A 24,152-nucleotide genomic window follows, 5' to 3' on the forward strand; every position below is an offset into this window, starting at 1 on the left:
GGTGAATACACAGACCTGCCCATGTGACAGCATTATTTGGAATTAAAGGCGCACACACACCCGCATGAGGACCTGTACAACAGATCTGAGCCAGGTGAATAGGTTATGTCGGCGGCAACGTCCTGGCTGTGACCCTGTACGCGGCGATGCTGCCCTTGGAGGGAAGTGAGTGAAGGGCACACGGGATCTCCTCTATTTTTTCTCTCTGCTGACGTGACTCTAAAATTATATCCATAAAAATTTCAGCTTAAAAAAGCTTTTTGTTGTTTTGTATTTAATAACGCGTATTTTATTAAAAGCTTGCAAGTATAGAGGGGAAAGATCAGAAAAATCATCACCCTGAAATATAATCTTCTGGTGTATTTCTTCCTGGCGTTTTTGTTTGTTGTTTTTTGCATTTATATGAAGAAAAAGTGAGGGACAGGGCTGAACATCAGGATGGTGACAAGGGTGGGGCCTCGCTGCCCCCCCCCCCTTCTGTGACATCAGACCTCATGGCTTGAGGGACGGATGCCTGGTGAGCAGAGCACACTGGGGGTGCCCGTCTGCTGTCAGGTGCGGGGACCTTGCTCCACCCAGGCAGCCTGAGCGGAGGCCATGGTGGCCCAACAGGTGGATAGCGGAGGGCGAGCGGCAGCCGAGCTGCTCGACCACAGAAGGGGCAGTCGCTGTGAGGACAAGAAGCAGGTGAGGCCAGGCCGGTGCACCCGCTCCCCCCCCAATCTGGGCTCAGACACACTGTCAGGCCCACGGCGTCAGGCGCAGGCTGTCAGCTCCACTCTGCCTGGAGCCTGAGCCGGTGGAACACAGCACGGGGGCTCAGGCGCTCTTGCCTAATCCCAGCGCTGCCGGCAGAGGGTACACTCGGGGAGGGTTGGGGTCTTTGTTGTGGCTGCTGCTGTTAATCCTCACCTGAGGATATTTTTTCAGTTTAAAATTGACTTTTAGAGAGAGCGGAAGGGAGGGAGAGAGACATAGAGAAACATGGATGAGAGAGATACATCAATTGGTTGCCTCCAACTAAGGTATGTGCCCTTGACCAGAACTGAACCCAAGACCCTTCAGTCCATGGGCTGACACTCTATCCACTGAGCCAAACTGTCTAGGGCAAGGGGGTTTTGTTTAGTGTCCTGCTATATCCCTAGTGCCTAGAATGGGGTTTGGTGCTGAATGAATGAATGAATGAATGAATGAATGAACGAGTGAACTGAAATAAATAGGATAATATACCTGAATTAGAGAGCTCTAGGAGCATTAGTTCTTAGGACTGAAATTCAAACCTCACCTGGGATTTTTGTCAACATGGAAACACTCACTGTCCACAGCCTGGTGCTTCCACCTCCTCTCTCTTTCGTGACGTTTTACAACATTCCTGAGAGGTCGCTGTTGTGGATCTCACTCACAGATGGGTAAACTGAGGCTCAGAAAGGCAAAAAGGCCATACAGCCAGGATACGCTGGGGTTTGAAGCCAAGTCTATGTGACTCCGGACCCTTAGCAAAGGTCACACTGCACTCCACGGCCTCCCAGGTGGAGAGGTGAGGAGGGCTGGGGCGGAGGCTGGGCCTCCCCCACCATGGGAGGGTGGGATTCTATTCTGAGATCAATAAGAAACCACTGAGAGGTTTTAAACAGCGTGATGGGTGACCGATCTATACATGTCTTCAAAAGATCTGCTCACTTAACATACGTGCGCCGGTACCTCCTGAATGCGGGGCCTCGCGGCAAGATGGGATTTGAGGGGTCCCTCACACTCCTCCTAAGAAGTGTCCCGCGGATACCAAAGCCTGGAATGCTCCTCGTAGGAGAATCACTAGAAGAGTCCTGTGGTTAGGGATTTACGCGGCTCATTCACATAACGGAGGCTCTGAGAAGTCCCGCAGCAAGGCAACTCACTCACTTCTGTCTACTGTGGCCTTTCCCACATCAGAGTCCCACCCCTCCTTTTTGAAAGAGGTGCATTTCAAACCCATTCTGCAGATAAAGACACTGAGGCTCAGAGAGAAGAACCGCGTTGGCTCCGGCCCAGGACATCACAAAGAGAAACTGAAATGTACTTCTAGGCCCAGCCCGCCTCACCTCCTCACCTTTGCGTCCTCGGGACATAAAATAAAAACCGAGCAGCGAGCATGCGGATGGGAAACAGCCAACCTGTAAGGTGGGAGCTTGAAGAGATGGAAGAGCATTCAGACCACTCACCAGAAGTTTAAAGAATGAGGCGGTTCTAAGTGTTTTACTTTAAAAGATTCCCAGGGCATCCCATTTGACCCAGTGACCCCACTTCTAGGTATATCCCAAGAAACTAGAAACACCCATCAGAAAGGATAGATGCACCCCTATGTTCATAGCAGCACAGTTTACAATAGCTAAGATTTGGAAACAGCCTAAGTGCCCATCAGCAGATGAGTGGATTAGAAAACTGTGGTACATCTACACAATGGAATACTATGCTGCGGTAAAAAAGGAGTTCTTACCATTTGCAGCAGCATGGATGGAACTGGAGAGCATTATGCTAAGTGAAATAAGCCAGTCAGAGAAAGATAAATACCACATGATCTCACTCATTTGTGGAATATAGAGAACAACATAGACTGATGAACAAAAACAGATCCAGAGACAGAGAAGCATCGATCAGACCGTCAAACCTCAGAGGGAAGGTAGGGGAGGGTGGGGGTAAGGGGGAGAGATCAACCAAAGGACTTATATGCAAGCATATAGGCCTAACCAATGGACACAGACAACAGGGGGGGTGAGGGCATGAGTGGGGGAGAATAGGGGGTAATGTGGGGATAAGGACACATATGTAAAAACTTAATCAATAAAAAAAATTTTTAAAAAATGAAAAAGAAAAAAGATTCCCAGGGGATACTGTGGAGAAGAGAAAAAGCACCTCATCGTAAGTGTACAGAGCAATGACTCTCACACTGGGTGTACCCACGCGGGCAGCCACCACCCAGATCAAGCTACAGAACATTCTGGTACCCGGGTGGCTCCTTAGGCCTCCACGTAGCCAGAGCCCCACCCACAGCCGGGATTCTGATGTCTTTCATCGCCGATGAGTTGTGCGTAGGCGAGGATTTCATGGGGATGAAATCAGCGCACACCTTTGTGTCTGGCTCCTGTCACTCATCGGTGGGTCTGCGCGGCTCAGCCCGTTGTGATTTATTTTTCGTTTTGAAGTTAATAACAAGAATATAGCTGCTGGTCTATCCAAAGGAAACTACCCAGGGGAGAGCCAACTTAGGCCAGTCTTTTGTCTTCTTTGTTGTGGTAGCGGGGCTAAGTCTTGCCTCACGAACTCGAGAATGTAAGAAATATACTGGTACGGTTTCAAGTCGGATCAAATCTGGCTCCGTCCACATCTGGTGAGTTTGAGGAAGATTCAATGTCAGCCCACACTGTCCGCCTCACTCCCCCGTCCATGTCTGCTTGCCCCTGACACCGTCAGTCTCACTGCCGGTGAAAGCAGGTGTGTCTGAATCCCTGTGCCAGGGGGAAGGAGGGAGCTGACTGCAAAAAGGCATAAAGGAACGTTCTAGAACGAAGGAAATGCTCTTTATCTTGATTGGGGTGGGAGTCCACAGGTATAGACATTTGTCAAAACTCATCAAAACTGTACATTTAAAAGGTGTGCATTTTAGCCTGGCCAGTGTGGCTCAGTGGCTGGGCATCAGCTCATGAACTGGAGGTCACGGTTCAATTTCTGGTCAGGGCACATGCCCAGGTTGCGGCTCCGTCCCCAGAGTGGGGCATGAAGAAGGCAGCCCATCAATGATTCTCTCATCATGGATGTTTCTCTCTCTCTCTCCCTCTCCCTTCCTCTCTGAAATGGATAAATATATATATTAAAATGTATGCATTGTATTGCATGTAAACTACACCACGATAAAGTGGATTTCGTTTAAAGATCCTTTCAAACAAAAGGTGTAAAAGTGAGGCGAGGAATGAGACAGAAGCGGGCCTTCACTCTCAGCAGCGAGGAGAGCGGGAAAGCAGCAGTGAAGTGCCCGTTAGCTGCCACGCTGTTTCTGCAATGCGTGGGGGTTCTGTAGTGAGCATGTGACTTAGGTAACGAGGGAAGCGTTAAGCTCGAAAGACAATCTTATCGCTGCCCCATGCCCAGTTCTCTGAGAGAAGCAGGTGCCCATCTGCCCCCCAGCGATTTACCTGCCCCCTCCTCCTCTTGCCCGCAGACGCTGTTGGCGCTGCTGGTCTTGGTGCTGTACGTGAGCTCGGGGATATCAGGTGAGCCTTCTGCAATCTGAGAAAGGAGAAGCCGAGGCCACACAGAGTCGTGAGGGGTGTTCTGGAGCTGGCCGCATGCCAAGGCGGTCTCGGCGCTTGCCTTCTCCCACCGCCCTTCATCCCACTGGGGGGACCAACCACGTTTATGTCGACTGCCATTCGTTGGCCCTTGTGAAGAGGTGTGTCTGTGCCCGTTTCAGGAAGAAGTTGGGAGATGTCAGAAAGGATCAGAGAATGTAACTACCAGAATCCTGTGGCTTCCCAGGTAACATACTCAGGAAGGTCCTGAAGGGAGGACAAGCCTGGCTGAGGAAATCTGGGAAAGCTTCCTGGAGGTGGCATTAGCGAGCTGGGTCTTGAAGGATGAGTAGGAGCTGGAGACCATGGGGAAGGGTATTCCAAGCAGAAGGAGTAGCACCTGCAAAGGCTCAGGGGACTTTTTGAAACCAGTGGCAAAGGAGTCTACGTGGAAAAGCTCCAGATGTAACTTTGGTGTCTGCCTTTCAGGGGTTTGAACACCAGACCAAGGATCCCTCAAAAGAGCCGTTAAAGGTCGTCAGGACTTGGTTGAAGGAGAACTTGCAAGTTTTCCTGGAAAAGCTGGAGAAAGACGTGCGAGAGCTGGAGCAGCTGGTACGGGACCTGGAAGACTGGCTGGATGTCCTTCTGGGCGAGGGGCACCCCGAGGAATCCTGCTCCTCCTTCAAAAACCGTTTGTGAGGGGCCAGGGCTGGGACCCGGGCAGGAGGCCAAGGAGGCAGGGGAAAGGCTTGCCAGGGGCTCCCCTGAGTAGGGCTAAGCTGTGATCCCTGAAGTTCAAGGCGGGCAAAAAAAAAATAGAATAGTTGGGACTCTAAGATGCTGTTGGTACTGCTGCTTCCTGACCGCTAACACCACCAGGAGGACCCGGGACTCTGCTGAGCTGTCCTCCCTCCTACAGGACTCTGGCCCTGGGAGATCAGCGCGGCTTCAGAGCCAGCCCCGGGGCCAAGAGCCGTCTCTCCCACTTACCTGGGACTTTGTGCCAAATTCCTTAACACCTCAGACAAATTGCCTCATTAGTGAGAGCCAGGGAAACAAGCTGCCTCACAGGGTAACAGTGGGGATCAAACATGTATAGATATAGCGCGTCTGGCACAGTGTAGGTCCCCAGTAGTATACATGTGTGTATATTATATTTAGATATTACATTACATATGTGTATATATTTTATATTACATATAAAATACAGCTATAGATTTTCTTTTAAATGGTTTTTCAACTAATTAGAGAGAGGAAGAGCAAGGGAGAGAGAGGGAGGGAATCATAGATGTGAGAGTGGAACATCGATGGGCCACCCCCTGCATGCCCCTACTGGGGATCTAGCCCACAACCTGGGCATGTGCCCTGATCAGGAATTGCTCCAGCAACCTTTCAGTGCAAGGGACAATGCCCAACCAACTGAGCCACCCCAGCCAGGGGATATAGATGTTTTTATAAAATGTATATAAAAACCAGGGGCCACAACTGTCAAATCTCAGAGGGAAGGCGGGGGTAGGGGATGGGAGGGTGGGAGGTAAGAGATCAACAAAAAACTTATAGGCATATATACATGACCCATGGACATAGACAATAGGGTGGTGGAGGCCTGGGAATGGGGGAGGGGGAGGGCAGGTTATAGAGGCTCAATGGGAGAAAAAAGGGGACATATGTAATACCTTCAACAAAGATTTTTATTTTTTTTAAATATATTTCTTTGTTGATTTCAGAGAAGAAGGGAGAAGGAGAGAGAGATAGAAACATCAATGATGAGAGAGAATCATTGATTGGCTGCCTCCTGCACGTCCCCCACTGGGGATCAAGCCCACAACCCAGGCATGTGCCCTTGGCTGGAATCGAACCTGGGACCCTTCAATCCGCAGGCCGATGCTCTATCCACTGAGCCAAGCCGGCCAGGACAACAATAAAGATTTTTAATAAAATAACAAAAAACTAGGGACTACATTTAAAAAGAAGCTAAAGCCTGGGTCCTTGAGGAGGGCAACGGCTCCAGTGGGTACGAGCAGAGCCTTGAGCCCAGGAGGAAATGCCCCGAGGGCTGTCGGCCACCAGCTGCGGCCCCCCACAGGGACAGCCCATGCTGGTGTGGCCCCAGCCCCGGACGCCAGTTACTCTTGTTTCACTGCTCTGCAAGCCCATCAGCACAGCCAGCCACTCCGGGTGGCTCAGGCCGTGAGGGTCATTATGGCCTAACAAGGGAGCCAGCATCTCATGGAAATCAGAGCGTCCCATGGCCTGGGATGATGGAGGCGGGAACAGGAGAGTCCCAGGCACCCACGAGGGGCTCCAGGTGCCCTCGCAGCATGAAGCCGGCAGCTGCCCCCCGCGTCCCGCCTTCTCCTGGACTGGCTGCTGCCCCTGGCCTCTGCTCCCCTTTGTGTGTCTGCCCATCTCCTCCTGCTTCCGGGACGCAGAATTGTGTGAGATACACATTCAAAGGTTGAACACAACTGCTGGACCACTGGAGTCCCCACAGGGGCGCAGTCAGCCCAGCAGGCTGGGTGTGAAAGACACAACGCCACACGTAAGAGGAGGAGGACGACCTTTCATAACTGTGAGGCCTGTTGTCGCTTGAGTGACGTTAGCAAAATGTCACCCAGGGGGACCCCCTTTCGTATCCACAGAGTGGATTTCTTTCTAGAGAGGAATGACTTCTCCTCGAGAAGGCAACGCCAGCTCCCTCCTGTCCAGCAAGAGATACTGATGGGCAGCAGATGAGTGGATAAAAAAGCCGTGGCACATTCACACCGTGGAATACTATGCAACAGGAAAAGAGAAGGATCTCTTACCTTTTGAGCCCGCATGGAGGGACCTGGAGAGGATTATGCTAAGTGACATAGCCAGTCAGAGAAAGACAAGTATCACATGACCTCACTCATATGTGGAATCTAATGAACAAAATAAACGGATAAACAAAATAGATCCAGAGACATAGTTGCATAGACCAGACTGCAGAGCCTCAAAGGGAAGGCAGGGGAAGGTGGGTGGGTGGGCAGAGATCAACCCAAAGACTTGTATGCACATATGCACAGTAGGGTGGTGAAGGCCTGGGGCGGGGGCGGGGTGGGCTGGAAGGGGCCACTGGGGAAAGGAAGGGGACATATGTAATACTTAAAACAATATTTAAAAATTTAAAGTAAAAAAAAAAAAGAGAGATACTGATGGGGCCATGCATGTGCAGCCACTGGTGAACAAGAAGTTTACAGGCTGATGGGAAAACAAAAAACAAGTGGAAAAGTCAAGACAAGGCCATTTCGGAGAAGGACACGTGTAAGAGGGAACCGAGGTGACCACGTGCCCAGCCGCTGCAGCCTTCGGGGCACATGGAGGGCGGAGCAGGGCCGAGCGGGAGAATCAGGACGCTGTCTGGTCTGACAGCACGGCGAGCTGGTGCTGATGGGTGGGGCTGAAGAGAAGGGTCCCCAGAGCTGCTCCCCAGGCCTCAGGACTTCCCCTCCTTTCAGAGGAGAGGAACCTGAGCCATGATTCAGGTCCAGACCCAAGCAACCCAGGACCCAGGAGGGCCAGATGGAGGAGACAGGCCTGGTCTTGTCGAGGGGCGAGGGGCCAGCTGGAGAAATGTCACGCCTACTCATTATCTAATGTTTCAGGCACCTGGAGCATGAGGTCAGCATCGCAAACAATAACTTTTCATTAATTTTAATTGATGGTTTTCTCTCCCTTTTAATTAATAGATCTATTTGGCAGCCTTGCGAATGCTCCCGCAGGCTCCTTGGTGAACACTGATGCACTCTGCATTTTATTTTGTTGTATTGCTTGGGATCAGCTTCCTTTCTGTTCCTTCAACTTATAGAATGCGGGGGGGGGGGGGGGGGGGCGGGGGCGGGGGGGGGGTGGTAGGGAAGGGGACACAGTCGTTCAGAGAACCCATGAGCTAAAGATGAGAATGTGATCATCTAGACCAGGGGTGGGCAAACTTTTTGACTCAAGGGCCACAGTGGGTTCTTAAACTGGACCGGAGGCCGGAACAAAAGCATGGATGGAGTGTTTGTGTGAACTAATATAAATTCAGAGTAAACATCATTACATAAAAGGGTACGGTCTTTTTTTTTTTTAGTTTTATTCATTTCAAACAGGCCGGATCCGGCCCGCGGGCCGTAGTTTGCCCACGGCTGATCTAGACAAAAACTGGATTCAGGAAAGACCGCCTGTGTATTAGCCATGTGCACTTCTTAAGAATATAAGAATTAGTGGGAAGAAATCCTGAAAGTGTGGCCACGGAAACAGCTGCATTGTTTAGAGAAAGCTCCCCGTGTTCCTGTTTCCAGGGCTTGGTCAAGTGCTATTGTCGTTTCCAGTTTACAGAGGGGGAAACTGAGGTTTGGAGGGATTTGCATCAGTGTTAAGCTCATCTATACTAATAAAAGGGTAATATGCTAATTAGACCGGGTCGACCAGACATCTTCCGGATGTCCAACTTCCTTCCAGACAAATCCACGGGAGCAGGGGCTGAGGCAGAAGTGTTTAGGGGCAATCAGGCCTTCAGGGGAGAGGAGCTAGGGATCGGCCAGGCCAGCAGGTGAGCAGTTAGGGGTCGGCCAGGCCAGCAGGTGAGCAGTTAGGGGGCAGCCAGGCTGGCAGGGGGGCAGTTAGGGGTGACCAGGCCGGCAAGCAAAGGCAGTTAGGGGCGATCAGGCAGGCAGGTAGAGTGCTTAGGAGTGATCACAGGCAGGCAGGCAGGCGAGCAGTTAGGAGCCAGTGGTCCTGGATTACTAGTCGGACATCCCCCAAGGGGTCCTGGATTGGAGAGGGTACAGGCCAGACTGAGGGACCCCCACCCCTGCACAAATTTTGTGCACCAGGCCTCTAGTATACTCAATAAGTGAAGAGCCAGGATGCAAACCCAGGCTGTCTGGCGTCAACAACCAGCAGTCTTTACAGCCTCGCCTCCACGAAGCCCAGCCAATTTCTCTCTCTCTCTCTCAAGAAATTTTCATTGTATTTATTGTTAAGTAATCACATTCCAATTAAGTTTGTAAGACAGTAAATATCCATTGCATGCAACTACGTGTCGGTACAGATGGAGAGAGCAGTAGAAGCTCCCTGTCCACATAGAGCCTGCCTTTCTACCAGGAAGCCCAGGAACGAGGACGGGAAAATGAAATGTCCGCATTGTTCTACGAGCCATTGGACCACGTGCCAGAGGCACCTCACTAATTGCCAAGCGAGCTGTAGATTGACCGGCCGACCTGAGAGTGCAGAGAAGTGATAGGGTGCTTAAGTTGGCACTAACATGGAAAGCTGCTAGTTTAGTTATAGAAAAAGGCTGGAGCTTAAACTAAGCTATGGCCAGGGGAAACCATGGGGAGAATTGAAGAGGGATGAATGGTGGGTGGGTGGGTGGGTGGGTGGGTGCAGAAAGGGGCCTTCCCACTAGACTCGCATCTCACTTATGGGTGCTGTGGCCCAGCCTAAATGCAGGTCCCAGGTGGGAGGGAGCAGGCTTCCTTCCCAAAGGCCTTTGGGTGAATCTGATTTTTAAAAATACCCTTGAGACCTCGCCGGTTTGGCTCAGTGGATAGAGCATCAGCCTGTGGACTGATTCCAGTCAAGGGCACATGCCCCAGTTGCAGGCGTGCAGGAGGGGGGCGTGCAGGAGGCAGCTGATCAATGGTTCTCTCTCATCATTGATGTCTCTATCTCTCCCCCTCCCTCCCTCCCTCCCTCTCTGAAATCAATAAAAATATATTTTAAAAATACCCTTGAGAAGCAGAGATTCGGGCTCCAGTGAAATGATTCCAAGACCAGGAAGGAAGGTCCATTTCCAGTCTGTATGTCACATGTTTGATGGTGTCAAATAAAAATGTGGATTTAATTTGTTCCCTTAATCCACAAATTTGTTCAACAAAAATTATGAAATGCCCCACATCCAATTTGGTTCAGACCGGCTGTCAGGAGGATAATCGAGGGGGGTGAGGGCTGGAGCCCAGGAGCCGCCACTCCGGGAAGCCACCCCCTTCCCAGGCGCCATGCCCGCGAGGCCACGAACGTGTCCCTGTCTGAGGGCAGGGAGCGAGGAGACCAGAGCTTTACGCAGACACCGTGCAGCCTTCTCAGCGGAGGGGCTGGGCCCTCAGCGAAAGGACTGGGGCACCTGTGTGCTTTGGCCAAATCACGTCCTCCCTAGAGCCTCAGTTTCCCCCTAGAGCCTCGGTCCCCCCGACCCCCCATCGTATGGACTGTACCCCCTCCTGTGAGGAAACAGGAAAGTCCGGGCAGACCCCGACCGACTCAGGCCCAGGTACTAGTACATCCAGGGCCGCTGGGCCTGGGCTCCCGCCTCCCTCTCTCGGCTCTGCCGGCCCCGGGGCTGCCCCCCTCAGGCAGGCTGTCCCCACTGAGGTGCCAGGCGGCTGCGGGAGCTCCAGACGAGGTCCTCTCCTCTCAGCTCCCAGAGGAGCCCACGGGTCCTCCCGCCCCACATCCCGCCGTGGAGCTGGCGGCTCTCAGGGGAGACCCCACGTCCACTTCTGAGCTCGTCCTCGCAGCTGAGGGGACACGGCTCAAGGGGGATGCTCACGCCCCAACCCTCTCGCCAGGGAGAACCCCAAGCACGCACTGAGGAGGGAGGGGTGGCTCCCGGGGAAGTCGGGGTGCTGTTTCCAGAACAGGGGAAACAGGAGCTAGGAATACAGGTCCTTTGCTAAAGTATCAATAGTAACAATCCACAGATTAAAAATGGAACCGCCGTTTCACCCAGCGACCCCACCTCTGGGAATATATCCTAAGAGACCCGAAACACCAATCAGAAGGAAGGCGTGCACCCTCTGTGCATAGCAGCACTATTGACAATAGCTGAGATCTGGACACAGCCCAGGTGCCCGTCAGTAGACGAGTGGATTAAAAGGCTGTGGTACGTTTACACCATGGAATACCATGCAGCTGTAAAAAAGAAGGATCTCTTATCCTCTGAGAGAGCGTGGAGGGACCTGGAGGCTATTCTGCTAAGCGAAATAAGCCAGTGAGAGAAAGACAAATCTCATATGATCTCACTCATACGTGGAATCTAAAGAACAAAATAAACTGACGGACAAAACAGGTCCAGAGGTGTGAATGCGTGGAACAGACTTGACAGATCTCAAAGGGGAGAGGAGGGAGTGGCTCTGGAAGAAATTAGCCAAAGAACATATATGCATAACTCATGGACACAGACAACAGCGCGGGGAAGGCCTGGGGTGGGGCGGGGTTGGGTGGAGGGGGGCAAAAAGGGAGGAAATGGGAGACATGACATCTGCCATACTGTCAACAAGAACATAAAATAATAATATTAATAATAATAATAATAATAATAATAATAGCAACCCCCTCGAATGCCCTCCTCCTCCGCTATCCCATCTCATCTGGCTCTTAGCTCATCCAGAGGAGAAAAGCGATCCTTTGAACACCCTGGAGATGGCCAGCTACAGCAGAGTTCACTTCCCCGCCTGTGAGTCCAGGCAAAGTGCACGTCCGTGGACGTGGCGTGAAGGGGAGCTACAAGGACAGGCCTGGTCCTGCCCTGCCTCCCACCCCCACGCCCCCACTGTGGCCTCAAACAGGTCCCTCCATGCTCCTGAACCCCCGTCTGCAGCTCGTAAAACGGGGTACGCCTACATGTCTCCAGGGCCCAGTGAGAGGATTAAGTAATAACAACCAACTTTTATTTAGTGTTTACTATGCTCCCGGCGCGATTCTGAGTGTTTTACGGGCATCACCTCCCTTACTGGACCATCACCACAGATCTCTGCGTCGGTGCTATCGGCGCCTTCACTGCACACGCACGGACACGGACGCGGGGGCATCAGTGTTCCGGGTCACAGAGTGGAGTGGTGGGGCCAGGACACCTCAGGCCGGCAGAGTCGGGGGCCACGTGCTGAAACCCCACCCCGGGCTCCTTCCGGATCAAGTGAGGTAATGCCCACGCGAGAGCTGTGTAAACGGTACCACGTTGTATAAATGTCACCCGCCGTTCCTTCTCTCCTCCCGCCCTGGCCATGAAAACCACGGGGGCCTGGGGACTGGACCATTCAGAGAGTTTTCCTGCAGCGCGGGACTCGGGCCTGGGCTGCGCTCCCCAGCCTGCCTCTGACTGCAGGCTGCACCCAGACACCAACCCACCTGTCCACTCGCGTCCAGCAGAGAGGGGTCTCCCACACACGCCTTCACCCACTGCACAGCCCTCCTGACCGCGCGGGGAGCTGGGGCCACGCCGGACGGTGGAAACATTTTGGAGATTGGAGCCAACACGGTCACTGCCCACGTGGGCTCCCAGGGTGGGGGGAGTAAGAGAAATGGGGCGCGGGGAGAGTCTCAGCGCCAGTAACGTACAGCAGGGTACATCGGGCATGAGAGGAGAACCGGCCGCCGGGCGCTGTGAGGGACACGGAGACGCCCCCTGCAGGCGGGGCACCTGGCGCAGTCGGGGCTGGGCACTGACGATTGTCACAAAAGGACTTCTGCTGCCTCACGCACAGTTGTTGAAATTCATCCGACTGTACACTTCCAACCTATTTTTTATTGTATGTATAGTATACTTCAATAACATTAATTAAAAACAATAAAATTATTCACCAGCTGTATGACCCAACAATTTCACTCCCAGATGTTTACTTAAGACAAAAGCATATGCCCATAAAAAGTCTTATATAGAAATATTCATTGCAACTCATAGCATAAGAGCCCAGAACTGGAAGTGGACTAAATATTCCAATTAAAACGCATGATTCATCTGGATTTTTTAAAATGCATGTTGCTTACAAGAGACATAAATAAAAGAACCTAGAAAGTTTAAAAGAAAAGGGATGGGAAACCATATCCATAAAAACACTAAAAAAGAAACAGATTATCTTTAAAAGCAGGCATAGGCCTACTAACAGATCAAACAGACAGTAAGACCAGAAGATTGAACATAAAGAATAACATTTCATAATTATAGAGAGGTCAATTCAACAGGAATATATAACAACCCTACATTCAAATGAGCTTAATGGGAAGTCTCGAACACTGTGAGAACTGAAAAAGAGAAATAACCAATATCATAATCATAATGGAATGTCTCTAACTGACAATACCAACAGATACAAAAATTAATAAGTATATACAAAGATTTAAATGACATGAATAACAAACTTCATCATACCACCCACCCAAATGCATATAGACACCTGATTTATGGCAATGGTACCATAACAGTGTAACGAGGAAAGAGCCGTCTTGTCCATAAATGGTGCGAAATCAATTGCCCGACCTTATGGAAAATATGGATGCTGACTCTTACCTTGGATACTGTGCTCAAAATTCTGTTTCAGGTGAATTACAGCCCTAAGTGTGGGAAGTACAACAACAAAGCTTCTAGAATAAAACGCAGGAGCGTACATTTATGGCCACGGATAGGCAAAGACTTCTTTTTTTTTTTTTAAGCCTACAGCACCCGGTATTCCCAGGCGATCTCCCATCCAAGTACTACCCAGGCCCAACCCTGCTTACCTTCCGAGATCAGGCGAGATCGGGTGCGTTCAGGGTGGTATGGCCGTAGACGGCAAAGACTTCTTAAACAAAGCACAAAGAACGCTAACCATAAAGGAAAAGATCCTCAGATTAGATTATTTTAAAATCACGAATTGCTTTATCAAAAGACACCATTAGGAGAGTAAAACGGTAAACAGAACGGGGTAGGATGTTTTCAGTATATGTCTCTGACAAAGAGCCTGTACACTGAGTATAAAGAGAACGCCTACAAATCAATAAGAAAAAAAAAATGGGCAAAATCTTGAACAGGCTCTTCACGAAAGGGCATAGTCAACGGGCAACTAGTTCCCCAAGAACCACAATGAGACATCCCTGCTCACCAGGGGAGGTCAGAAAGTCTACATTTTAAAAACGGACACGAAGGATGCAGAGTGCCTGGCACTCGCCTATACTCCCATGCAGTGCAAATGGGTACAAGTGCTTTGGAACACGGCGGGCAGTACCAGCTAAAGCTGAACATACATGTGTCTGATGATCCAAGAAAACGTGCCACTCCAAACGTGTGCTCTCAGAAAGGCCCATGCTGCACCTACAGGTACACATCCAGAAAGTCAACCCCAAAAACATCACAGCGCGTGATTTTTAACACCTGAGAATTAGAAGCCATTCAAAAGTTCATCAGCACATGCAGCCTGGCGCAGCCACTGTGGAGAACAGTATGGCGTTTCCTCAAAAAACTAAACATGAGCTCCCATTTGACCCAGTGATCCCACTTCTAGGAATATATCCCCAGGAGCTAGAAACACCAGTCAGAAAGGATATATGCACCCTATGTTCATAACAGCACAATTCACCATAGCTAAGATTTGGAAAAGGCCTAAGTGCCCATCAGTAGATGAGTGGATTAAAAAACTGTGGTACTTGCCCTGACCAGTTTGGCTCAGTGGATAGAGCGTTGGCCTGCGTACTGAAGGGTCCCGGGTTCAATTCCAGTCAAGGGCATGTACCTTGGTTGCGGGCACATTCCCAGTCGGGGGTGTGCAGGAGGCAGCTGATTGATGTTTCTCTCTCATCGATGTTTCTGACTCTCTATCCCTCTTCCTGCCTCTCTGTAAAAAAATCAATAAAATATATTTTTTTAAAAACCTGTGGTACATCTACACAATGGAATACTATGCTGCGGTAAAAAAGGAGCTCTTACCATTTGCAACAGCATGGATGGAGCTGGAGAGCATTATGCTAAGTGAAATAAGCCAGTCAGAGAAAGATAAATATCACATGATCTCACTCATTTATGGAATATAATGAACAACATAAACTGATAAACAAAAACAGATCCAGAGACAGAGAAGCATTGATCAGACCGTCAAACCTCAGAGGAAAGGTAGGGGAGGGTGGGGGTAAGGGGGAGAGATCAACCAAAGGACTTATATGCAAGCATATAGCCTAACCAATGGACACAGACAACAGGGGGGTGAGGGCATGAGTGGGGGTGATGGGGGGTAATGTGGGGATAAGAACACATATGTAATAACGTAATAAAAAATTTAAAAAAAAAACAAAAAGAAATTTAAAAAAACAAAAGTTCATCAGCAGTAGAATGGATAAGCAGATAGTATTCTATTCATAAATGGAGCACTATCCAGCAATGAAAAAGACCAACCAGCACATGCAAAACCATGGGTACGTCTCACAGAAACACGGTGACCGGAAGAGGACAATTCTCCATGACCCCATTCACGTGCAATTCAGAATCGGGTAAAATGAATCGATAGTGATACAAGTCCGGAGGATGTTGGCTACTTCTGGAGGGTAATAATCAGAAGAGAGTACAGCCGGGCTGGTGTGGCTCAGCGGTTGATCGTCAACCCAGGAACCAAGAGGTCACTGGTTCAATTCCCAGTCAGAGCACATGCCCAGATTGCGGGCTCGATCCCCAGTGGGGGCCCTGCAGGAGGCAGCCAAATGATGACTTCCTCTCTCTTTGATGTTTCTATCTCTCTCTCCATCTCCTTTCCTTTCTCTCTAAAAATCAATAAAAGTATTTGTTTTTTTTAAAGAAGAGAGTATAAAAGAGACCCTGGGATGCTGGGGATATTCTATCTCCTGAACTGGATGGAGGGTACCCACTTGTATTCCCTTTGTAAAAATTTGTCAAGCTCTTCACTTAATGTTTGTGCATGAAACTATATCATTATCCTTCAGTTTCAATGCTGAGCAAAAACATAGCATATGAAAGTCATTAAAGTTTATGAAACATATCGCCCTATCATTTGACTTTCAGGTAACATTCTGCCAATTCCCGCCCGCATTCCGACCAATCCTTCCCAAATGCGGAGCGTTATCACCTTCAAAGGCATTCTTTAGCTTCATCTTAACCTGATTTTGTCCAACACGCCAGCAAACAGTGATCCCATCTCAAGCTACAGTGAATGCAGAGCAAACTCTCTCCACTCCCCCGGCCCCCACCAAGGCAGTGGGAACGGAAAGGAAGGGCTGAACGGGGGAGATGTGCAGGGGGTCCCGAGAGGACTGATGGTGGAGTGGGCCTGGTGGCACGCGAATCCCTTCCTGAGAGCAGCCTGTGGAGAAACGGCCGTGGGGCTGGGGAGGGGGTGGCCTGGAGGAGAGAGCCCTGGGCAGGAGCCAAGAGGTCTTATTTCTTAGCGCAGCTCGACCACTGCCTCACGGTGGGGACCTGGGCAAGTGCCTTCCTCTCCCTGGGTCTCTGCTTCCTAACCCGTGAAATGAAGGCTTAGATTCGCGGGCCTCCAAGGCCTTTTTGAGTTGGTTATGGTCACACACGATCCTGTGGGTCTCTGTAACGCAGTTGTAAATGCTCCGGGAGGCACATGTGGGCACACGCAGGCTGAGTGGGACATTTCATTGGCCAGAACTCTCCTTGGGGAGGGACATGTATTTGGCCGGGGAAGTGAGCCCCGAGGGGCACCTGAGGGCGTGAGGAATGGGCTCCCGGGGGAGGGAAGGAGATAACTGCTCCTTTCTCCAGAGAGGCGAGAAGAAGGAGCGAGGACAGAGCAGCCCAGACCGCCCCGCCGGCTGGGGGGAGGCTGTGTGGTCTCTAGAGCATCATCAGCAACATCACCAAGTTCACGACAGGCCGGGGCAGACTGTCCTGTGAAAGCGGAGGCGGGGACCAAGCTCCCTGCGCAGACCAACCTGGGCCAGTCCGCAGGCAGCTCAAGCAAACACTGGGCCAGGGTGAGGGGAAGCGCCCACGGGGATTGGCACACAGTGGAATAAGCACTGAGCTTTCTTTCTTTTTATTTTTTTAATATATTTTAATTGATTGCAGAAAGGAAGGAAGAGAGAGAGAAACATCAATGATGAGAGAAAAGAGAGTCATTGATCAGCTGCCTCCTGCACAATCCCCAGTGGGCTCGAGGCCACAACCTGGGTATGTGCCCTGACCGGGAATTGAACTGTGACCTCCAGGTTCATAGGTCGACGCTCAACCACTGAGCCACGCCAGCTGGGCAGCACTCAGCTTTCTTAGCGAGGCCCGGGAGCTGGGGCTTGAGTTTCACGGAGCCCAATCTCCAGGGCACAGGAGCCTTAGGGGATAAACAGGTGACCGCCCTCAACCTGCATGCAATAACCTGGGGGACACACAGGGCTCTTCTTACATCCCTCCCCTCCTTTCCAGCTGGAACCCCTGCCCTGGGGCCAGGCCTGCAGCAGCTGCGGCTGACACCCCCACCCCCACTGACCTCTTGTACGAGGGCACCCTCACCTGGGCGTGGCGAGTGCCGATGGTTGGCAGCGGGCGCTTTAAAAACATGGCCCTCTTCACCCATCACACAGGCTTTGCGCCCTGGAAACCACCTCCCCCTCCCTCGATTGAAAACAAGGTGGAATTCATAATTTTACAATTTTTCAAAACTGCCTAACTCCGAGGGAAAAGGGAGCTTTCGGTAACCCCTATTCGGTAGCCAAGAATTAGCAAGGAAAACACGGCTTCCCACTTTCTAATTGATGCCTCTGCCAAGGGCCCCGGGTCTGTGGGCTCCCCAACAGGCGTCTTTGGGGCATTCGTCTCTGGGAAACATCTCCCAGGCCACGGGCACTTCCCGCCGCCCCCAGGACTCCCGGGCCCCCTCGGCCACTAATTTTCTTAATAGAAAACCATTTCTATTTTTGAAATGAAAAATGACTTGTTAAACCCCTCCCGGGTCACTTTTTTTCCCCCCTCCTCCCAGAGAAACACATTAAAGTAAACAAACTTGAGATGTAAAATGAAAACAGGGCCCCGCAGCACCTGCAGGGCTGGGGCAGCTCACATTACAAAGCGCCGTCTGAAGTGGCCCTCGCACTGTTTCCATTACAAATAGCCCGTCCTCCCGAAAGCAAGGCCAAAGCCGAATTAGTCAGATTACATCAGGATAGATTTTCCCGCAGCAGGAGCCCTTTGGAAACACCTGCCTGACACATTTCAGACGTGTGCCGGGGCCAGCCGGGCCCTCGGTGGCTGCGAGGGCTTGTCAAAGTCTCAACAAAAAAACGGGGGTTTGCGAGGGCTTGTCAAAGTCTCAACAAAAAAACGGAGTCAGACGGGGTGAGATGCCTGCGTGGAATTTGAGTTGCTGCAGACGGACTTTCTGGCACCTTTTAGCCAAGTTGTGACCAAGTCTTGCCCCTGCAGCGCTCGACGGCGCCAAGACGGTCCTGGAACTCGGGCCCCTGTGGCCCAGCCTTGTTTGGAGGATGGTGGGGAGGCACGCTGGGGTACTGGTCGGGGACGGCTGGAGGCCCGGGCGCATAAGGATTGTGTTTTCAAGGGAAAAGAGCAGAGCCCGTAGCCAGGCAGGGAGCAGGTGCACCTGGGCAGGTGATGCTCTGGATCACCTTTTTCTATACCCTAATGAACTTTCCACCTTGACAACCTTCTCCCACTTTAGTTTTTATTTTGTTACCACTTAGTAATTATGGATAATTTACTTTTCCAAATGATCTGCCGTAGTTAGAACATGGTGCCCAGGCCAGCGGGTTAAATAAATTAGATTATTAAACTGTAATATGGGCTGCCATAAGCATGCAAATGAGTCAGGGAGCATGACAGGGACTCTCCGGGAAGACTTCTAACATATAGCAAGTGGGGGGGGGGGGACCAAGCTGCAAAACCATACAGGTAAGACCTCATTTATTAAAAGGGGGGGGGGGGCGGAAGCAAAGGCACATGGGTATGCACAGACCTGTGCAAGAAGGTGCGTAGAAAACGGATCAGGAGAAGGACTAGTAAACTAGTAACAGCAACAGCCCCGGGGAGGGAATGGGGGCAGATCAATGAGGAGGGACTTCCGTGTCCTCTCTGGAATATGCTTGAAATGTGTGCAATGAGAATGGAGTCATGTATCACCTGTGTAACAAGAGATGCCCATAATAACATAAAACAGAGCGTGTGTGTGTGTGTGTGTGTGTGTGTGAGACGGGTGGCGTCTCAGCACCCAGGCACGTCCCTAAATCCTGCAAGCTGAAGAACCCACGCCTGCCTCTGTGGGTAGGCCCAGCCCTGGGACTTGCTGGGCTCTGAGGCCCTGGATGTTCTCTCATCCTGATTGGGCCGAAGGCCAGCCAGTGGTGCGTGCTGTCCACTCGGGTCCCGGCAGCTGCTGTCGGTGACACTGTCCGGGGACCTCAGGCCCAGTGGTGTACAAGTTCTCGGACAAACCAGCCTGGATGGATATCCTGACGCGGCCACTCACAAGAGCCGGACTTAGAACATCACCCTTGACCTCTCTGTGCCTCATCTGCTCAGCTATGAAATGGGGGGAATGGAAGCTGCCTATTAAGGTGGCCATGGGAATTGGAGTAGGGGAATCGGGTAAAAGGATGTAGCACAGGGCCTGGCCCGTGGGGAACACTCTAAAATGCAAGTTGTTATTAACATGGAGCACACAATAAAGGTTCTCTTTTTACATCTACACGTTCTAAACAAGTACCTGCGAGGGTCCAATTCAGTCGATCAGGGGTGGGGAACGTCTGCCCCGCGGGCCACGTAGGCCCGCAAAATCATTTGGTCTGGCCCTGCCCAGGCATGAGGGCTGAGTTAGTGAAATGTCTGACCAAAGACAGCAGGCTAATTTTAAGCTGATAATTTTGTACGGCCCACGAATGATGTTATAAATATCCAAACGGCCCTTGGCAGAGTAAAGGTTCCCACCCCTGCAGTCGACGAGCATTTCCCCCTAAAATAGGCATAGGATGCTGCTCACTGGCAGAGCAGGCCACACGAACGCCCGCGTGCCAGTGGGGCAGGGCTGGGACCTTTCTCACTCATCAGAGAGCTCTTTATTCTTGAGGGACACGTGTAGACACAGGACTCCAGTGTACCTCAGGTGAGGCATCCCAGCGGGTCACCCAGAGGGCCGGGAGCAGACGGCGAAGCCAGGGAGGCGCTGAGCAGGACTCCAAAGGCCAAGAAAGCAGCCCGTCTGGAACCGGGGAGCTGGAGACCTGGCGGTTGGCTGGAGCAGCGTGGGGAGGGGCGGGAGGTGTTCCTCCCCGGCGTGGCACCTTGCCAGGGCACACCAGCTGTATTAGAGGACCAGGGTCGAACTAAACAGCCAGCGCTGCTTACAGCCAGGAAATTATTGACCTGGAGAGCACCCGTAGACGATCGTCAAATGCAAGGCATGCCAGGTCCAACCTGCCTCCTCCCCCGACCGGCAGGAACCTAACTGTGCAAAGTCTGAAACCAGCCCCCGGACTCCTTTGTCTCATACATCACAGCCCAGATCGTCAGCGCAGTTCCCCTCGGGAGGGCTTTGATGGCTGGTGATGATGTCAGGAGGCAGAGAAAACACAGCTGGTCCTGCGGGCCGTTTACCGAGAGCGCGCTGGGGGGACGCGTGCCTGTCCCCAAACGCCAGCCCTTACAGCTGCTCAGCTCCCCGCCCCCAAGGCTGGGGGTCCCCACCTCCTCTCATGGAAGGAAACCCGTGGCTCGGACCAATGAGACATGCCTTTAATTTTTGACAAAAATCATGTGTAAACATTTTTAAAGGGACTGGGATGTTTGGGGTTCTTCCCTGCCCCCATCATCAGCGAGTTCTCCTTCTCGCCAACTTTACCCATTAAGTACCACTCTCAGGCTCCTCCCCTGCTGCCATTTCCTCGGGTGGGCCTCGTGATCTCCCACTCCGAGTCTATAACCACCTTCTACCCGTTCTTCCTGCCTTCAGTCTTGGCCCCTCCGGTCCTGTCTCCACCCAGTGGTCAGAGGCACTTTCTCAAACACAAATCCCATCCATCTCTCTCCTAATTCTTCTTTTTTAATATATTTTTATTGATTTCAGAGAGGAACGGAGAGGTAGAGAGAGAGAGAAACGTCAATGATGAGAACCATTGATTGGCTGCCTCTTGCATGCCCCCTAATGGGGATTGAGCCCAAAACCCGGGCATATGCCCTTGATCATAATCGAACTCAGGACTCTTCAGTCCGCAGGCTGATGCTCTATCCACTGAGCCAAAGCTGCTAGGCTCTCTGCTGATTAAAAGCCTTTGGTGGTTTTGCTTCCAGAATGCAGCCTGAACTCCTTTTGCATGATACAGCCCCGTCTTATTATCCACAGGAGTTGCAGTCTAGAACGTCACCACAAACACGGAACTAGCGAATCATGAAATGCTCGTCTTAGGGGAAATACAGGGTTAGGATCCTGCAAGCGCCTGGCCACAATATTCTCACCAACCAATCAACATATAACCTTGCTGTATATGTGTTTCCGTTTAATGTTAACATCTATTTAATATGTATTGCTGATTCATTAACAATGAACTCCTGCCAACAGAACCATATAACTCACGCCTGCAGAAGGTTCTCTGAGGCGCCTGCTTTCTGTGTAAGGCTCAGGATGTGATCGTCCCGAGCTAATGAAAAGTAGGCAGACTTCAACGCTAATGAAAAGTAGGCAGACTTCAACGCTAATGAAAAGTAGGCAGACTTCAACGCTAATGAAAAGTAGGCAGACTTCAACGCTAATGAAAAGTAGGCAGACTTCAACGCTGTGGTTGGGGGCAATTTAAGCAGCGAAATCACCATCAGAAAGCACAACAATGGGACAAACGTGGCGCTAAATGAATCACAGAAAGGACGCCTTTGCCCTGGCTGGGTGGCTCCGTTGGTTGGAGTGTCCTCCCTCACACCCAAAGGTCAGGGCACACACCTAGGTTGCAGGTTTGACCTCCAGTCGGGGTGTGTATGGGAGGCAACTGATTGATGTTCCTCTCTCACATCAATGGTTCTCTCTCTCTCTCTCTCCTTCTCTCTCCCTTCTTCTCTCTCTTAAAAAAAAAAATCAATAAAAGCGTATCCTCGGGTGGGGATATTAAAAAAAGGAAGCCTGTTAATGGTATGAGGGCTGAAACAAGAAGGCAGAGCGCCACCCTGTTCGTCCTCAGCTGGGAACACATCCACTGGGTGACTCACATTCGTCATTGCTCTCCACGTGTCCGTAAATAACCTAGAAGCACTGTATTGATGGGGAGACTACAAATAAATTTTAGTAAGTGAATCTGCAAATACAAAATCCACAAATGATGAGGATCAACCATATTTATTAGCATTCACTGCCTGCCCGGTACCTCTTTGTCCTATTCTGTCTGGGAGCAGAGTGAACACAGGGCAGGCACATAACCACACAGAGCCAATCCTAATGTCCCACCCCCTTGGCTGCTGTGATTGGTCCAGAGATTGGCATGTGACCCATCGCAGCCTATCAGAGCCTGCTCCTGGGATTATTCTACTAGAACTGGGAGGAAAGAATTTGGGGGATGGGTGTAGAAAGATGTGACCCTGGGCTGCTGATGATCATCTTAGCACCTGTAGCCGGAAAGCAGGAAACTGAGGATGGGAGAGGCAGTGAGAGAGAGACACAGAGAGAGAGACAGAGAGAGACCAGGTTCTGTCAAGTCTGATTTTTCAATACACCAGGTCCTGCAACAGATCCCCTTTTTTGCTTACCTTAATTTAGTTGCTTCTTACAGCAAAGAATCCAGACTAACACAGCATAGGAGGCCCTTCTGATATGGCCCCCCGTCTACCTGACATCGTGTTCTTCCTTCAAAAGTTATGCCCAATGACACGGAAACGCTCAGAGTCCCCTATGCGAGCTCTGCAGCTCCGCGCCTCCATGTCTGCCTACTCTGTTCCCTCTACCAGCACCCACTTCCTTCACTCCTCACCTCAGCTTTCCTGCCCTTCTCTGCCCTCTCACCTTTACCTACCGGCCTCGCTCAGAGAACTCTGAACTCTCTTCAGAGCTCCTATTGCACCCAGACCAGGGTCCCCCTCCACAAGGTTCCCTCCGTGCCCAGCCCCTCTCTTATCTCAGCACATGACATTGAACTTACCTGTTCATAGACCATGAGCCCCTGAGGAAAGAACTGATTCATACACCTCGTAGCAGGGCCTGTGCCCTGGGGTGCCCCAAGGTGACAAACCATTGCATTTCTGGCCTTAAGTACAAAGTCCAAGTCTCTGCTATCACTTCTTTCCTGAGGCTAAGTCAGCGCTGCCCAATGAAGCCCTTAATGAAACACTTCACACTGAAGGAAGGCTCGCTGTTCAGAAAGCCCTTCTACATGCACGAGTCCATTCCAGTCTCGCGAGAGCCCCGGGAGGCAGCTGTACCCTTCTCTCCCTTTGAGGAAACTGAGTCACAGAAGGAAAGTGCTACCGTCCCCTATGCATCACTCGTGGGTGACAGCAGGGCACACTGCAGGCTTCCCGGCTTGGCAGCCAGTGGCCTGAGCCATGGTGAAAAGCTGGGCCCTCCTGAGATGGACTGTCCTTGAAACTCAAGACGCTTGTCAATCTCACCTCATGTGGATGAAGAATTGGGTGGAAAATACCACATATGGAGAGGAGAGTGGCCTGTCCCTGCAGTGGGAACTCGTGCTCTCTTGGAGGAAAGAACACCTCATCTTTTACTGGCCCCAGTCAACAGGTACTTGGTCAAAAAACTACACATATTTCCTATGTTTCTTAAAAATTCAGCCAGCCCTGTTCCGTTTAACCCTCACAACCTAGGTAACCAATTCATCTGTTTTTCCTGAGGATGTCCCAGGTTTCAAACTCAAGTCCCACATCTCAGGAACTCCCTCTATCCCCGGCAAAGCAAGATACTTGGTCTCCCTCCCCACCAATGACATGAGGCAGGTGCTGGAATGATTCCCATTCTACAGATGAGGTCACTGAGGCTCAGAAAGAGAATGTGACTGCCAAAGGTCTCACAAGTTATGTATTAATAGCCAAGCCAAGATACAAACCAACATGCCTCTGACTCTAAAAGCTCCTCACACCGCTCAGCAAATCCTCTCCTAGCAACCATTTAACCAACCATCTGGAACGGATTAGCGAACTGAGGCGTCATGCAGGAAGAG

The 24,152-nt window shown here is 51.1% G+C and overlaps 1 protein-coding gene across 1 annotated transcript; it reads left to right on the forward strand.

Moving 5' to 3' along the window:
- Positions 1–597: 597 nt before the first annotated feature.
- Positions 598–4,964, forward strand: SMIM23 (small integral membrane protein 23; the record flags this gene model as incomplete). Its single annotated transcript, XM_081093232.1, has 4 exons — positions 598–687; positions 4,193–4,244; positions 4,445–4,509; positions 4,752–4,964. 4 exons carry the CDS (start codon positions 598–600, stop codon positions 4,962–4,964), a joined length of 420 nt encoding a protein of 139 aa, XP_080949358.1.
- Positions 4,965–24,152: the final 19,188 nt, after the last annotated feature.

The sequence above is a fragment of the Myotis nattereri genome, assembly GCF_964212035.1.
Source record: "Myotis nattereri genome assembly, chromosome: 5".
In the NCBI taxonomy this organism is placed as follows: Eukaryota; Metazoa; Chordata; class Mammalia; order Chiroptera; family Vespertilionidae; genus Myotis; species Myotis nattereri.